This window comes from Mangifera indica, chromosome 19 (genome assembly GCF_011075055.1).
Source record: "Mangifera indica cultivar Alphonso chromosome 19, CATAS_Mindica_2.1, whole genome shotgun sequence".
Lineage (NCBI taxonomy): Eukaryota > Viridiplantae > Streptophyta > Magnoliopsida > Sapindales > Anacardiaceae > Mangifera > Mangifera indica.
Window position 1 is genome coordinate 7,369,503 of NC_058155.1, and position 18,074 is coordinate 7,387,576.

At 31.9% G+C, this 18,074-nt stretch overlaps 1 protein-coding gene across 14 annotated transcripts; it reads left to right on the forward strand.

Moving 5' to 3' along the window:
* The first annotated feature begins 10,615 nt into the window (after positions 1-10,615).
* On the forward strand, positions 10,616-14,754 carry LOC123203747. 14 transcript variants are annotated; one of them, XM_044620218.1, is made up of 6 exons: positions 10,630-10,898; positions 11,200-11,652; positions 12,106-12,127; positions 12,217-12,297; positions 12,328-12,376; positions 12,468-13,028. In XM_044620218.1, exons 2-6 carry the CDS (start codon positions 11,569-11,571, stop codon positions 12,517-12,519), a joined length of 288 nt encoding a protein of 95 aa, XP_044476153.1. In that variant the 5' UTR covers positions 10,630-10,898; positions 11,200-11,568; the 3' UTR covers positions 12,520-13,028. The 14 variants fall into 14 exon arrangements, 4 of the variants coding, with proteins under 4 accessions (XP_044476153.1, XP_044476154.1, XP_044476151.1 ...); XM_044620219.1 differs by having other exon boundaries at positions 12,220-12,297; XR_006499352.1 differs by adding exons at positions 14,392-14,435; positions 14,538-14,754 and having other exon boundaries at positions 10,629-10,898; positions 12,106-12,541.
* The last annotated feature ends 3,320 nt before the right edge of the window (positions 14,755-18,074 follow it).

Here is an 18,074-nt window from a genome sequence, read left to right on the forward strand (position 1 = left end):
GACATTGAAGTAGAATTTTAGAGGGAGTCCTAATATTGAACAATGATGTAGGCAACCTGTTAATAAAAATATAACACTAGAAAATGTCTCCACCCAAAAAGGAGGAGGTAGTTTAGCCTGCAATAAATGACAATGTTCTTACTCCACTACGTCATGGTTTTTCTCTCAACAACAACGTTTTAGGCAGGAGTATATCAGTACAAAGCAAGAAGGATAATTTATTATCAAATTTACCACCACCATAGATAGGATAATCTAATTAGAACATGAAAGAAGATTTTCTATCATTAACTTAAATTTAGTAAAGTCAACAATAGTGTTTGATTTCCTAAACACAAGATATAACCATCTATACTAAGTAAATTCATCAACAACATACTCCATGAAAATGATATATGGAATAGGAAACTTGATTGAAACAAGTGAGTCAAAGATAGACTTGGCATTAATAAGATAATTAGTCATTCTCTTATCAGAAGCTTTACAGAGAATGCACATCTTGTCATGGATAAATTGAAGATGAATCCCAGAAATTGGATTTAATTGTCGATCCAACAAAGACCATGCTTTAATAGTAGTAACACGAGACAACAACATAGACTAAACAATTATAGGTGGTACTATAAACTTAATCCAAGTCAAAACTACTCTATCACTCACAACCAACGAGAATGAGCAAGATTAGGTATCCTATCTTGAAGAAAAGGCAGTGGAGGTTGCACATCATCGTTAATTAAATTTTGTAGAATGTGAATGACAAGATTATCAAGAAATTGAGATTTTCATGTGTGATACGTATTACAGACCATGAGTAAAGAAAGAAATTGCCAATGTTCACAGTTGTAGGGAGTGGGGGTAGCAGAGAAAGATAGCTTATAACACCTAAACAAGCAGTGATAAGTGGAAAATAGGGTCGGATCCGAGCCAAGCCTGAATAGGGTCTGGCGAATTTTTGACTCGTTTTCAGTGAGCCCAAGCTCGGGCCTAAGCTTGCCAAGCTCGCTAAACAAATGTTCTTATTCAGCTCGTTTCATAATTTTAATGTTTAGGCTCAGCTCGCACTTAGCTCAGGTTCGTGTGTTTAGGTTGGGTTCACTTTGGGCTCGCATTTTAGGCTCAGTAGCTCAGTTGTAGGCTCTTATTTCAAGGAACAAACGGTATTGTTTGTTCCAAGTTAATTTTTTTTCCTTTGAGTAAGCGGCTCACGAGCCAAGCTCGACTCGCTTAATCGGTGTTCGGATTCAAGCTCATGTTCATTTTTTACTTAAAATTCAGACTCTCATTCGTACTCGAGCTCGTTCAAGGCAAGCTTGACTTGGGCTCATTCAAGCAAAGCTCGTTTCGAGCCCGAACAAGCTCACTTCGAATCCAACCCTAGTAGAAAATATGGCAACAACAAAGAAGTGCCTATTGTCCTTGGAAAACCAAAATTAGGGGGACGAACAGAGACTACTGATGATGGATAACCAGTAGGTGGACTGTTGAGAGTCATTGGAATGGCGATCAGCTTCAACTCAACCATAAAGATCAACGATCAAACGTTTGGAGTCAATATGGTGAACGTCAAAGAGAACGCAACAAAGGAAGCTTGAGATTTAGTAATCATGCAATGTCGCAATTTGGGCAAAGAATAGACACAACAAGATACGACAGAGGGAGAGTTTAACATGGAGGAAAAAAGGAGAAAAAGAGCAACTCAATCTCAAATGGATACTTGTCGGAGACTAAGGAAGAGGAGTCATTGGAAAAACAAGGAGGAATGAGCGTTGACTCGGTCTCAAGCTGGAATATCTGTCAAAGATAGAGGAATAGGCTCATCGGAAAGACGTTGGTAAGAGAGTTGCAAACATAGGGGTGAAAGGAAAAGTTACAAAAGTTTGGGGGAGCAATTGCAAAAAACCAATCTGAAAAGTTTGAAACCCTAGAGCAAGGGGGTGAAGTCACTTTTCAAAACTTTGAAAAATATGAGGTAAAAAGGAAAAAATATCAGTTTTCAAAACTAAAAGGTATCTATGGATATTAACCGCTCTGATACCATGAAGAAATATGAATTAGATTATCAATTGAATTAATGTTATTAACTAAATATTATACAATTTATAATATTATAATACAATCTTAAAAAAAATCATAATCCTATGAAATATGAAAAATAATATATACCAAATCATAATCAAATCAAATGAAAAAATATATTTTATTTAACATGTAACACTTCTCTTTGGAAATAATTTTGTTCTAATTTCTAATAACAGCATCAAGTAATGAGACTAAAGATTGCTAAATTGTAACACTATAAGGATCCTTTTGCCTAATTGGGAAAATGAAATTTTGTACTGTCAATGCATTTAACTCATTATTTTTACAAAGACCATGCTTTAATAGTAGTAACACGAGACAACAACATAGACTAAACAATTATAGGTGGTACTATAAACTTAATCCAAGTCAAAACTACTCTATCACTCACAACCAACGAGAATGAGCAAGATTAGGTATCCTATCTTGAAGAAAAGATAGTGGAGGTTGCACATCATCGTTAATTAAATTTTGTAGAATGTGAATGACAAGATTATCAAGAAATTGAGATTTTCATGGGTGATACGTATCACAGACCATGAGTAAAGAAAAAAATTGCCAATGTTCACAGTTGTAGGGAATGGGGGTAGCAGAGAAAGACAACTTATAACACCTAAACAAGCAGTGATAAGTGAAAAATAGGGTCGGATCCAAGCCAAGCCTGAATAGGGTCTGGCTCATTTTCGACTCATTTTCAGTGAGCCCAAGCTCGAGCTCAAGCTTGCCAAGCTCGCTAAACAAATGTTCTTATTCAGCTCGTTTCATAATTTTAATGTTTAGGCTCAGCTCGCACTTAGCTCAGGTTCGTGTGTTTAGGTTGGGTTCACTTTGGGCTCGCATTTTAGGCTCGGTAGCTCAGTTGTAGGCTTTTATTTCAAGGAACAAACGGTATTGTTTGTTCCAAGTTAATTTTTTTTTCTTTGAGTAAGCGGCTCACGAGCCAAGCTCGACTCGCTTAATCGGTGTTCGGATTCAAGCTCGTGTTCATTTTTTACTTAAAATTCAAACTCGCATTCGTACTCGAGCTCGTTCAAGGCAAGCTTGACTTGGGCTCGTTCAAGCAAAGCTCGTTTCGAGCCCGAACAAGCTCACTTCGAATCCAACCCTAGTAGAAAATATGGCAACAGCAAAGAAGTGCCTATTGTCCTTGGAAAACCAAAATTAGGGGGACGAACAGAGACTACTGATGATGGATAACCAGTAGGTGGACTGTTGAGAGTCATTGGAATGGCGATCAGCTTCAACTCAACCACAAAGATCAACGATCAAACGTTTGGAGTCAATATGGTGAACGTCAAAGAGAACGCAACAAAGGAAGCTTGAGATTTAGTAATCATGCAATGTCGCAATTTGGGCAAAGAATAGACACAACAAGATACGACAGAGGGAGAGTTTAACATGGAGGAAAAAAGGAGAAAAAGAGCAACTCAATCTCAAATGGATACTTGTCGGAGACTAAGGAAGAGGAGTCATTGGAAAAACAAGGAGGAATGAGCGTTGACTCGGTCTCAAGCTGGAATATCTGTCAAAGATAGAGGAATAGGCTCATCGGAAAGACGTTGGTAAGAGAGTTGCAAACATAGGGGTGAAAGGAAAAGTTACAAAAGTTTGGGGGAGCAATTGCAAAAAACCAATCTGAAAAGTTTGAAACCCTAGAGCAAGGGGGTGAAGTCACTTTTCAAAACTTTGAAAAATATGAGGTAAAAAGGAAAAAATATCAGTTTTCAAAACTAAAAGGTATCTATGGATATTAACCGCTCTGATACCATGAAGAAATATGAATTAGATTATCAATTGAATTAATGTTATTAACTAAATATTATACAATTTATAATATTATAATACAATCTTAAAAAAAATCATAATCCTATGAAATATGAAAAATAATATATACCAAATCATAATCAAATCAAATGAAAAAATATATTTTATTTAACATGTAACACTTCTCTTTGGAAATAATTTTGTTCTAATTTCTAATAACAGCATCAAGTAATGAGACTAAAGATTGCTAAATTGTAACACTATAAGGATCCTTTTGCCTAATTGGGAAAATGAAATTTTGTACTGTCAATGCATTTAACTCATTATTTTTACAAAGACCATGCTTTAATAGTAGTAACACGAGACAACAACATAGACTAAACAATTATAGGTGGTACTATAAACTTAATCCAAGTCAAAACTACTCTATCACTCACAACCAACGAGAATGAGCAAGATTAGGTATCCTATCTTGAAGAAAAGATAGTGGAGGTTGCACATCATCGTTAATTAAATTTTGTAGAATGTGAATGACAAGATTATCAAGAAATTGAGATTTTCATGGGTGATACGTATCACAGACCATGAGTAAAGAAAAAAATTGCCAATGTTCACAGTTGTAGGGAATGGGGGTAGCAGAGAAAGACAACTTATAACACCTAAACAAGCAGTGATAAGTGAAAAATAGGGTCGGATCCAAGCCAAGCCTGAATAGGGTCTGGCTCATTTTCGACTCATTTTCAGTGAGCCCAAGCTCGAGCTCAAGCTTGCCAAGCTCGCTAAACAAATGTTCTTATTCAGCTCGTTTCATAATTTTAATGTTTAGGCTCAGCTCGCACTTAGCTCAGGTTCGTGTGTTTAGGTTGGGTTCACTTTGGGCTCGCATTTTAGGCTCGGTAGCTCAGTTGTAGGCTTTTATTTCAAGGAACAAACGGTATTGTTTGTTCCAAGTTAATTTTTTTTTCTTTGAGTAAGCGGCTCACGAGCCAAGCTCGACTCGCTTAATCGGTGTTCGGATTCAAGCTCGTGTTCATTTTTTACTTAAAATTCAAACTCGCATTCGTACTCGAGCTCGTTCAAGGCAAGCTTGACTTGGGCTCGTTCAAGCAAAGCTCGTTTCGAGCCCGAACAAGCTCACTTCGAATCCAACCCTAGTAGAAAATATGGCAACAGCAAAGAAGTGCCTATTGTCCTTGGAAAACCAAAATTAGGGGGACGAACAGAGACTACTGATGATGGATAACCAGTAGGTGGACTGTTGAGAGTCATTGGAATGGCGATCAGCTTCAACTCAACCACAAAGATCAACGATCAAACGTTTGGAGTCAATATGGTGAACGTCAAAGAGAACGCAACAAAGGAAGCTTGAGATTTAGTAATCATGCAATGTCGCAATTTGGGCAAAGAATAGACACAACAAGATACGACAGAGGGAGAGTTTAACATGGAGGAAAAAAGGAGAAAAAGAGCAACTCAATCTCAAATGGATACTTGTCGGAGACTAAGGAAGAGGAGTCATTGGAAAAACAAGGAGGAATGAGCGTTGACTCGGTCTCAAGCTGGAATATCTGTCAAAGATAGAGGAATAGGCTCATCGGAAAGACGTTGGTAAGAGAGTTGCAAACATAGGGGTGAAAGGAAAAGTTACAAAAGTTTGGGGGAGCAATTGCAAAAAACCAATCTGAAAAGTTTGAAACCCTAGAGCAAGGGGGTGAAGTCACTTTTCAAAACTTTGAAAAATATGAGGTAAAAAGGAAAAAATATCAGTTTTCAAAACTAAAAGGTATCTATGGATATTAACCGCTCTGATACCATGAAGAAATATGAATTAGATTATCAATTGAATTAATGTTATTAACTAAATATTATACAATTTATAATATTATAATACAATCTTAAAAAAAATCATAATCCTATGAAATATGAAAAATAATATATACCAAATCATAATCAAATCAAATGAAAAAATATATTTTATTTAACATGTAACACTTCTCTTTGGAAATAATTTTGTTCTAATTTCTAATAACAGCATCAAGTAATGAGACTAAAGATTGCTAAATTGTAACACTATAAGGATCCTTTTGCCTAATTGGGAAAATGAAATTTTGTACTGTCAATGCATTTAACTCATTATTTTTACAAAGACCATGCTTTAATAGTAGTAACACGAGACAACAACATAGACTAAACAATTATAGGTGGTACTATAAACTTAATCCAAGTCAAAACTACTCTATCACTCACAACCAACGAGAATGAGCAAGATTAGGTATCCTATCTTGAAGAAAAGATAGTGGAGGTTGCACATCATCGTTAATTAAATTTTGTAGAATGTGAATGACAAGATTATCAAGAAATTGAGATTTTCATGGGTGATACGTATCACAGACCATGAGTAAAGAAAAAAATTGCCAATGTTCACAGTTGTAGGGAATGGGGGTAGCAGAGAAAGACAACTTATAACACCTAAACAAGCAATGATAAGTGAAAAATAGGGTCGGATCCAAGCCAAGCCTGAATAGGGTCTGGCTCATTTTCGACTCGTTTTCAGTGAGCCCAAGCTCGAGCTCAAGCTTGCCAAGCTCGCTAAACAAATGTTCTTATTCAGCTCGTTTCATAATTTTAATGTTTAGGCTCAGCTCGCACTTAGCTCAGGTTCGTGTGTTTAGGTTGGGTTCACTTTGGGCTCGCATTTTAGGCTCGGTAGCTCAGTTGTAGGCTTTTATTTCAAGGAACAAACGGTATTGTTTGTTCCAAGTTAATTTTTTTTTCTTTGAGTAAGCGGCTCACGAGCCAAGCTCGACTCGCTTAATCGGTGTTCGGATTCAAGCTCGTGTTCATTTTTTACTTAAAATTCAAACTCGCATTCGTACTCGAGCTCGTTCAAGGCAAGCTTGACTTGGGCTCGTTCAAGCAAAGCTCGTTTCAAGCCCGAACAAGCTCACTTCGAATCCAACCCTAGTAGAAAATATGGCAACAGCAAAGAAGTGCCTATTGTCCTTGGAAAACCAAAATTAGGGGGACGAACAGAGACTACTGATGATGGATAACCAGTAGGTGGACTGTTGAGAGTCATTGGAATGGCGATCAGCTTCAACTCAACCACAAAGATCAACGATCAAACGTTTGGAGTCAATATGGTGAACGTCAAAGAGAACGCAACAAAGGAAGCTTGAGATTTAGTAATCATGCAATGTCGCAATTTGGGCAAAGAATAGACACAACAAGATACGACAGAGGGAGAGTTTAACATGGAGGAAAAAAGGAGAAAAAGAGCAACTCAATCTCAAATGGATACTTGTCGGAGACTAAGGAAGAGGAGTCATTGGAAAAACAAGGAGGAATGAGCGTTGACTCGGTCTCAAGCTGGAATATTTGTCAAAGAAAGAGGAATAGGCTCATCGGAAAGACGTTGGTAAGAGATGCAAACATAGGGGTGAAAGGAAAAGTTGCAAAAGTTTGGGGGAGCAATTGCAAAAAACCAATATGAAAAGTTTGAAACCCTAGAGCAAGGGGGTGAAGTCACTTTTCAAAACTTTGAAAAATATGAGGTAAAAAGGAAAAAATATCAGTTTTCAAAACTAAAAGGTATCTATGGATATTAACCGCTCTGATACCATGAAGAAATATGAATTAGATTATCAATTGAATTAATGTTATTAACTAAATATTATACAATTTATAATATTATAATACAATCTTAAAAAAAATCATAATCCTATGAAATATGAAAAATAATATATATCAAATCATAATCAAATCAAATGAAAAAATATATTTTATTTAACATGTAACACTTCTCTTTGGAAATAATTTTGTTCTAATTTCTAATAAAAGCATCAAGTAATGAGATTAAAGATTGCTAAATTGTAACACTATAAGGATTCTTTTGCCTAATTGGGAAAATGAAATTTTGTACTGTCAATGCATTTAACTCATTATTTTTACAAAGTCCCTCACTTTATCAGAAAGAGAAAAGAGGTCATCAATTTTGTTCTAGTTAATTAGTTTTAGAAAGTATCTAAGTTGTATTGGTAGGTTTCTGTTTCCCTTCCAATTTTAAGCGTTTTTTTTTTTTTTTGCTACCTCTGCCCTCCTCCTTAAGTTGCTCTTCATTCCCATCCTTGAAGACATGATTCTGCAGAATTGAAAGGAACCTGTCAACTTCTCTGCTCCTCTGTCTTGTAAAAAAAAAAAAGTGCCTTTGTTTTCTATCATTAGCTTCAAAATAATAACTCAAAAACTGTTGGCCACCTCTGCCCTCCTCCTTAAGTTGCGCTTCAATCCCTTCCTTCAAGACATGATTCTGCAGAATTGAAAGGAACCTGTCAACTTCTCTGCTCCTTTGTCTTGTCAAAAACAAAAAGTGTCTTTGTTTTCTATCATTAGCTTCAAAATAATAACTCCAAAACTGTCCATATCACGTTTCTCAATCATTTTGTTTTCGGTCAGTCAATTTGTTTGCTGTATCAATAAAAACTAAATAATTCCAATGCTTATAAACCGATTGGTTATGTTTTTTAAATATCACTTGATATTTTATTTTTTATTATTTTATTTAATTTATCAATAATAATATATTATAATGATCTTTTATTATTTATGTTGATATAACAAATAATATAGGTGATAATCTGATTAACACTTTTACTTTAGGTATTTAAAGATTATCAAGATAATCTTGATTTTATTATAATTATATTAGTATTTATTTTTTTTATACAAAAATAAATTTATTTTTAATTAATATGATAAATAATATAAAAAATATTTAAAAATAATTATATTCAAGAGCATTTAAGTAAAATAATTTATTAGTAATTTTTTATTACCTTTAATCAAACACAATAATTATTTATACCTATCAAATTTTATCAAATATAGTAATCATTTATACCTAATAATCTTTTAAATAATTTATTTTTAAAAAAAAAATTATTTTGATAATAAAATATTACTCAAACTACACACCCCCTCGATGGCCTTATCATATATTACAAGTTTAGGACGTCATTACATTTTTTATAAAAACATCTTCACGTGGGTGAAGAAAAACAAAGGACACAGAAAAGACACCCAAAATTAAGGATTGCATGTGCAAACTAATCATACAAATTAAAGCTGACTCTGGTACAAAGGCGGAGCTGGCAAAATACTGTTGAATTAGACTGAGATAGATATCTCTGACAAAAGTGATGATTTCTCATAGTGATAATTATTTTTCTACCCCAATTTTAAAAATTAACGATTTTTTGAAGTTAAAAGCTGATTTTTTTCCCCAAGTCTAAAGTTCGTACAACTTTTATATTTTTTATTTATTAACCCCCAATCTTCTAAAGAATTTATTTCACCCTCACTTTACATTCAGTTTTCAGATTATCTTCAGTGACCTTCTCCCTCTATCTCCGACATCACTGCTACCAAGCATGAGCTACCTACATTCATCTCCCTACCATATCTCTGCAATCCGATGCAAAAGTCAACTAAAATCGAGTGAGAGATCTCGTTCAATTTTGGCCTCTTTGGTGCCTCCTACCAACGACAAGAATAGAACAAATCAGTCTATTTTGTTCTCGTTGTCAACCTCCTTGGTGCCTCTCATCGGTGCAAGGCACCAAGGAGGTCGAAATCAAGTGAGATCTCCACTCAATTGCGATTAACTTTTGCATCGGATGACAAAGATATTATAGAGAGATGGACATCAACAGTTCGTGCTAGGTAATAGACATGTATGAGACAAAGGGAGAAGGTCGTTGATGATGATCTGAAAACTGAAGGTGAAGTAGAGGTGAAACTCAAATTTTTTAGAAGGCTAGGGAGTGGTTGTCATTAAAAAAAATATAGAGATTGTGCAAATCTTAGACTTGATTTGGTGGGGGGGAGTTAGTTTTCAAACCTAGAAAATTTGAGATTAAAGGGAAAATTATTAGTTTTTAAAACTAAAGTGAGAAAAAGATTTTTTTTTAAATAAAATTTTTAAATGACTATTTTATCTTTGATAGTAATAATGAAATTTAACAAATAAATATGTATTTGGATTTTTAATAGTTAATAGGTAAAAAATTAGGTTTACACCAAACTTTGGGTAGAAAATTGTCATTTGGCCTATTTAGTATTTTATAACACAATCAATTATATTTCAATTACTAATCATTTGCTTTAATAATTCATATGAATTTAAAACCGTTTAAAAAAAGTTATGGGTTGTAACAGGAAAATGCCAAATGTGATGTGTATGTTTAAGGTAAAGGTACCTACATGTTCATGTTTTAACTATTGCAATTGTTTTTTGTTTTTTTTAATGTCTAATCATTATAATTATTATTTTTATAATTAAATAAATTTATTAATTGTAACCACAGTTTTTAATTTTTTTATTAAAAAAACTTACAAATTCGCCGTTATTAGTCTTATAGAGATATAAAAAATTAGAGATAAACACAAATTGAACACCCAAACACCCTTTTACTTTATTTGCAGACATTTATATATATTTTTCAGCCAATATAAACATTTCTTGATTTATTTTAAAAATTAATTAAACTATTTAATAAAAATTTATGAAAAAATTTTCAAATTTAGGATGGATTTTATTTGAATTATTTCAAGTAAGCATGTGCATAATTTGGTTTAGATTATAAAATTAAACTAAATCATTTAAAAAATATGACTTCGTTTAGTTTAAGTTATAAAATAATTTGATTTTGGTTAAAAATTTAAAAAAAAAAAAATTTAAGTGGTTTCCAAAAGTGAACCAAATTTATAAGGGGATAAGCTTTTTAAGCCAAACCTTAGGTGAGAAAATAATTTACTCATAGACTTTCAAAAGTTCACAAAATATTTATCGAAAGTTTGCAAAAGGATTAAAAACTAAATCACTTTGGCAAACACGGCCTCATGGTGGGAGTGATTTTAACGCAAAGCCTTCGCAGACCGCTAAGAATTCCATTGAAGCCACCTTCTTCTATGTTAATGTTTCGTTTCATCGAGGTCTCAATTTCGATCTGCCCCGCGTTTCTCTCTTCAAATTCGTTGAGAATCGCTTGATTCAGGTAAATTTCAATGATTTTTTTGGCTTTCAAGGTTTTTCTTATGATCTCGATTGATTTCTGAAATATTGATTTTTTCGTTTGATTTGTTGTTTATTAATATTCTAAACTAGAACTTGATGGATTTGAATTTGAGGGCATCGGATTAGCGGAATCGGACGTGTTTTGTGAATATTAAGATTTTAGGCTTTTTTATAAATTTCAATTATTTAGCTACAAATTTCTCCGATTGTTGAGTTTTAGACTTTTAATTTAACTTTTTATGAATTTTTAATAAATGACGGGTTTCTGTTGATAAATACAGGAGTATGTAACATATAGAAAGTCTTTGTATTGAACACGCTTTAAAAGCGTTTAATCTTTATCGTGAAAAATGGGGATCAATGTTCAGCCATATTCATGTATCGCTGCTAATTTTGCCGATTATGCTGGTCTCCTTTTACCAGTAGAAAAATTATGGGTCTAGATTCACGATCGGGAGGCCATTAGTCATGGTTTTTATGCTCCGGGCGGGAAAAAGGTTTCGGCTGCTTCTATATTTTGTGGGAGTTTTCCATATAAAGTGAATCCACAAACTTGTTTGGTTTATCATGATAAACTGAAGGAGAAGGCCATGGTTATGAGCCCAAGATTTTGATTTGTGGTGGGAGTTCATATCCTAGAGCTTGGGACTATGGGAGGTTTAGGCCGATTGCAGAAGTCTGACACTGTTCTTATTTGTGGTATGTCTCATATAAGTGGGCTTTTGGCAGCTAAGGTGTGGTTTAATTTCTATTGTTAAATTCTTTTATTTCTTGTGTGAGTAACTTTGGTGTTGTATGGTTTATCAGATGCACCTACAAAAAATATATTACATACAGCATATACTTTCAATCTATGGTCACTGTAGAAATAAAGTTTTGTAGAATATTTCCATTATTTGTTGTCATTATTGTTCATACTGTGTTATGGTCGCTTGGGTGGTGAAATCCTAGAGTTTTGCTGTCAGGTAGTTGTACACGAATAGAATTAATGATACTGATTTTTTTATGTATAAGAGTTATATATAAGAAGACTGGAAAAAATTTCTTTCATAGATTGATTGCTACTGACATCAATGGAACATATATACCTCTGACATGCTTCTTATGAGTTGCATCACTTTATAAAGAGGGCTCATCGTTTGATGCGCTTCTTATTTTAAACTTTTTTTAAACATTTTGCAAGATAGAATATGATACTGCTTGGCAGAGGTAAGAATACACATCCTCCTGTCTACAGTTACATTTTCTGGAAGCTGAAAATTGTCTAAGTTTGCTGATATGATCTTATAATCTCCTAGAAGTGAAATTTTCACGGATAATGGGATTTCATATCACAAAATGTTTGAAGTTCAGGACCTTAGATACACTACAAGTCATGCTTAAATCTGGAATGAATTTTTCCGTCAGTTTTTCTCAAATGCCATGTTCCTCAAAATTTCTTTCAAGTAGTTATTCTAGGTAACAGGTGAAGAATTTCTATCATAATTTCCAATTTTGACATTTTTTGTTGAATTGCTTATGTCGATACTGTTTTATTGATACTCTTTAGGAAAAGGAGGCTGGATGAGGTTTGTCTTGAAAGGTTTCAGCAATATTGTTGAGCACAGTCTTGGATTTTACAAGGTAAACTCAATTCTTGAATTGCATCTAATGTAATTTAGTATTTCACTTAGCTTGGTAGTTGATGTCATCATATGAGAACAGAGTGTACAAAGGCATATTTAAAACTTGGTTTTGCTCTTAACTATTTTCCTTGGATATAATTTGGGCATAGTTTAAATCTAAAACAAGTATCACTGATGAGGTTTGCTATGGCGCTGACCCTGGTAACATTAACAAGCTGATGTTTTTGATAGAGACAACAAACAATTTTTCGGTCATCAGACTACCCACTGGAGGATTTACTGACTGCCTACTTCGGTATGGTGCATTGTTTGTTTATGGAGTTGATGTAGGTTATAGACAGGTAAAAATACTTTATTTTTAATTCAGAAGGATTCTACCCAAATTGATGTAGGTTATGTCTATAGATTGACATTATGACTTAGTGAATTCAGAAGGATTTTGTCAAATACCATTGAGCTTAAGGACTTGTGACATTTTACGAAAATATTTGGTTGTTTGTTAGGATTTTTTTCATGATTATTAACTTGGTAGGATTGACATTATGGTTGGTTTGATCTATTTTGGTTTTCTTTACTTTGTCTAATAATTAGTTTGTGAAAAAAAATATATGTTTGAAGCGTGTTAGAGGTATACATGTTCCATTGATGAGCCTTTGATTTAAAATATATATATATATATATATATATATATATTTTGAAGCAATGTAACTTTTTTTCTTATTTTTTATAATTGCGGATCATATGACGGCTCTGAGATAATTGTGATTAAAACATACTTAATGTCAATTATTATTTTTTGAGAATCAACTTCTATTATCAATATTGTTATAACGATAAGGATATTCATCATTGATATTATATTTAGCAATGGATAAATATTGTTATAACAATGAAGATATTCGTCGTTTATATTATGTTTAGTGATCGATAAATATTGTTATAACGAGAAGGATATTCATCGTTGATATTATGTTTAGTAATTGATAATATTGTTACAATGACGAAGATATTCATCATTAATATTATATATAGTGATGGGTAAATATTGTTTAACAACTGGAATATTTATCGTTGATATTATTATTTTTTAGGATGAGATTTACACTTTTCATTATTTATATTAACGATAAGATTTTTATTTCCGTTGTTAATACTTTTAACGGTTAAAATTATAATGACGGTTTTTTTTTTCGTTGTTAAAATTCTTTAATTATAGGAAATAAACTTTTAATGACTAATTTTCCTATCGCTAAAATCTTTTTCTTTTTTTTGCAGTGTTTAGTATAATAGGGCTTTTGTCAAAATTACTCTATCTTTCTCTACGTCTATATATATAAAGGGAGAGTAATTTTCTTTTTATATAATTTTGATATACATAGCATGAATTTATTTAGGGGACAAATACTGATAATAGTAAACGCCCAAAGACTTGGTAGTCTTTGCGTTTCTTTCCGCGTAATGTTTAGAGTGGGAAAGATGTCATGGGACCTTTGCTTGGAGACCGGGTTGGTTAGTGTCTTTCAACAAAAGATGCACCATTCATATTTTTGTGGTTGGCAAAGCATTGTTCAATTTTCTAGGCAACTTCTCATAAAGAAAACGTATCATTATTTGTAACTTTTGTCACTTGTTCGAAATAATTTTGTACTAATTTTTTATAGCATTATCAAGTAATAAAGCTAAAGAGAATCTTCACTTATGAAATTAAAGAAAAGTATGGTCAAGGAGTACTTTTGAAATTATTAAGGCCGCCTCCACTTTTGAAATTACTTTTGAAATGTATGGTCATTAAGTACTTTCGATTTTGTGGTTGGCTACGCTTAGAATTCAATTTTCTTGAGCTTGCAGGGTTGCTAACAGGCAAAACAACTTCTCATTCGCAAGTTGTATTGGTAGGCCTCTCTCCCCCTTTCAATTTTAAGCATATTTTTGCTAGCTCTGCCCCCTTCCTTGAGCTGCTCTTCATTCCCATCCTTCACGACATGATTCTGCAGAATTTCAAATGAAGAACCTGTCAATGGGATAAGAAAATACATAACCAAACTTCTCTGCTCCTATGTCTTGTCAAACAAAAGTTCCTTGTTACCTGTCATTAGCTCCAAACGCTATGATAACTCCAAAACTGTACACCATTTTGTTTGCTGTATCAAAAAAACTAAATAATCCTGATTGTTATTAATGGTACTCATGGTTCCAAGTTAAGAATTCAAATATTTTCATTTCAAATATAAAATGTTGAATTTAATATTAGCTTGAAAGCCTAATATTAGTCCGATCTTATGTTTAAGTTGGAATAGAAGACAAAAGAACTACGAAAATAATTAATATTTAAAGTTTCACAGTTAATAATTAAACTAAGAATAGGTGTTCCAAATTAAAGAAACAAGCTTAATGAAATTCAAAACGAGCATTTCATCAACTCTGCAAACATACACATCAAACATTTCATTCGTAGAATGAGCATTCCATAAACTATGCGGTGTATGATATTCCGGGAATCCTACAGGCTCTACAGGCATATGAAACAGACATTCCATTCATAGAGTGAGTATAAATTTATTGATGGGACAATTACGGAGAATCTTGAAGGCTCAAAGACTTGATAGTCTACTCCTTTCTTTCCACTCTGCGTGAAGTAAATAGTTGGAAAGATATCGCGGGACCTCTCCTTGGAGACCAGGTTGATCTGGGCCCTTCCATTTAATGAAAGATGGACCAATTCTTATTTTGCCGTCGGCAGGGCAGTGTTTAATTTGCTAGGCAACTTCTCATTTGGATAACGGACATTCCATTCATAGAGTGAGTATAAATTTATTGATGGAACAATTACGGGGAATCTTGAAGGCTCAAAGACTTGATAGTCTACTCCTTTCTTCCACTCCGCGTGAAGAAAATAGTTGGAAAGATGTCGCGGGACCTCTCCTTGGAGACCGGGTTGGTCTGGGCCCTTCCATTTAATGAAAGATGGACCAATTCTTATTTTGCCATCGGCAAGGCAGTGTTTAATTTGCTAGGCAACTTCTCATTTGGATAACAATGCATTATCTGTAACGCACTAACACATATTCGAAAAATTTTGTACTACTTCTGATAACAGTATCAAGTAGTAATGAGGCTGAAGATTGGTCAATTGTAAAACTATAATGGGCATTTGGTTAGAATGTATTAAGATTATTTTAGTAATTTATTTTATATTATTTTATTTAATTTATAAATAATAAAATATTTTAATAATATTTTATTATCAATGTTAATATAACAGATAATATAAAAAATAATCTGATTAATACATAATCTGATTATTGTATTAAAAAATTATCAAGGTAATTTTTATTTTATTATAATTATATTTTTATTTATTAAATTTTTAAGATAAAAATAATCTTATTTTTAATTAATATAACAAATAATATAAAAAAATTTAGAATAATTATACTTAAAGGTATTTAAATAAAATAATTTTTTTTTTTTTATTACTCTTAATTAAACACAATAATTATTTATACTTATGCAGTTTTATCAAATTTTATCAAACATAATAATAATTTATACCTAATAATCCTCAAAATAAATAATCCTTAAAATAATCTATTTTTAAGATAATCTTTTAATTTTGGTAATAAATATATTTCCCAAATCAAACGTCTCCTAAGGATTCTCCTGTCTAATTGGGCAAATGAAATATTGTATGGTCAATGAATACTTCTGATTACCATTCATTTTTCTTGAGCTTGCATGCCGGGTTGCTTGTTATCTGGGATGAGTTGATAGCGTGGAAAATAAATCGTCATCTTAGTTGTATTGGTAGGCTTCTCTCCCCCTTTCAATTTTAAGCATTTTTTGGTTGTTCTGCCCTCTTCATTGAGCTGCTCTTCATTCCCATCCTTCATGACATGATTCTGTAGAATTTCAAATAAGCAACCCCGTCAATGGAGTAAGAAAATACATAACCATAGTTTTTGGCCTTCAGTCTTGTCAAACAGAAGTGCCTTGTTTCCTGTCATTAGCTCCAAAAGGATAACATATTTTAATCAAATTTTTAACAACCCGGTGTCAATTTTATGCATAAAAAATAATATATTATTATATAATTTTAAATTAAAAATAAAATAATATTTAATCATATAATAATATATTATTATTTATACATATTAATTATGTATATAGTTTTATTATTAAATATTAGAGCATAAGATCTAACATTATTTAATATAATTTAATATTTTATGATACATAATAAATCCTTAATAACTTTTAAAAAATATAAATAATGACTCACATGATTTTAAGATTATATATCCCCTCTAATAAATATAATATCTTTATATAGTAATGTTTTGTATATTTATTTTTGGTATATAATTTGTGTATACAGATAATGTACTATTATATGATTGAGTGTTGTTTTATCTTTAATTTAATATTATTTAATCACGTGATAACATATTATTTGTGTACCAAAAGTGGATATCTATAATTTTATTGTATATATATAATAACACTAGTACACACACTTTTGACTACTTAATTCAGTATTCAGATAATATGTTATTATTTAATTGATGATATTAAATTAAAGATAAAATAATATTTAATCAAATTATAATATATCATCTAAGTACTCAATTAAGTATTCAAAATTAGATACACATAGCATTACTCATATGTAATATTTGTCCAATCTCAATCAACAAGAAAATTTATTTATTTTTTTTAATCATTCAAATAGGAAATGAGAGGCAAAATGAATTCTATTAATGAAAATTTTTAATATGACATGTTAACCCAATAGTTAAGAAAAAAAATTTGGGCTAAGATTGAGTTTTTTTAAAAAATATTTTACACTATTTAATTTGGGTTAATATAACATAATTTAAAACTAAATTGGATTGTATTCGAATTAATATAAAATCAATCTCTATTAATTTAAATATTTAAAGAAATACTACTGTAATAAAATTTGTTAGAAATGGATTGAAAAAATGTTTAAGAACAATTATTAATAGCAGTTAAAATCTTTATATATTATATATAATTATGTCGCTATGTAGTGTATTTACTCTAATTATTTCTTATTTTTATTTAAAATTATTATTTTATTTTTATATAGTGACATGTTTTAATTGTCCTAATATGTAAAATTTTGTGTCATTTGTATTATGTTGTGTGTTTCGACAACAATAGATAAGTGTAATTTAAAAAAAAAAATTAAAATACTAAAGATACTTAGAAAAGTGAAAATAATTGATAATTTTTAGGTGAATTCAAATTATCAAATTACCCCAAATATAGTCCAAATTATGTTAGGGTTGAAACATCAATATATTTTAATTTGAGTTAAATTAAAATTAATAGTTTTTAATTCAAAACTGAAAATAATATAATATAAATCCGATCTGATAACAGAAATAACCAATTCTTACAACTTAAATGTCCGTACTCAAGGGTCCTAATGTATGCGAGGCTCACGAGCAACTAGGGCTGGATTCAAGCCGAGCCAAGCTCGGCTCACAGCCAGCTCGAGCTCAGCT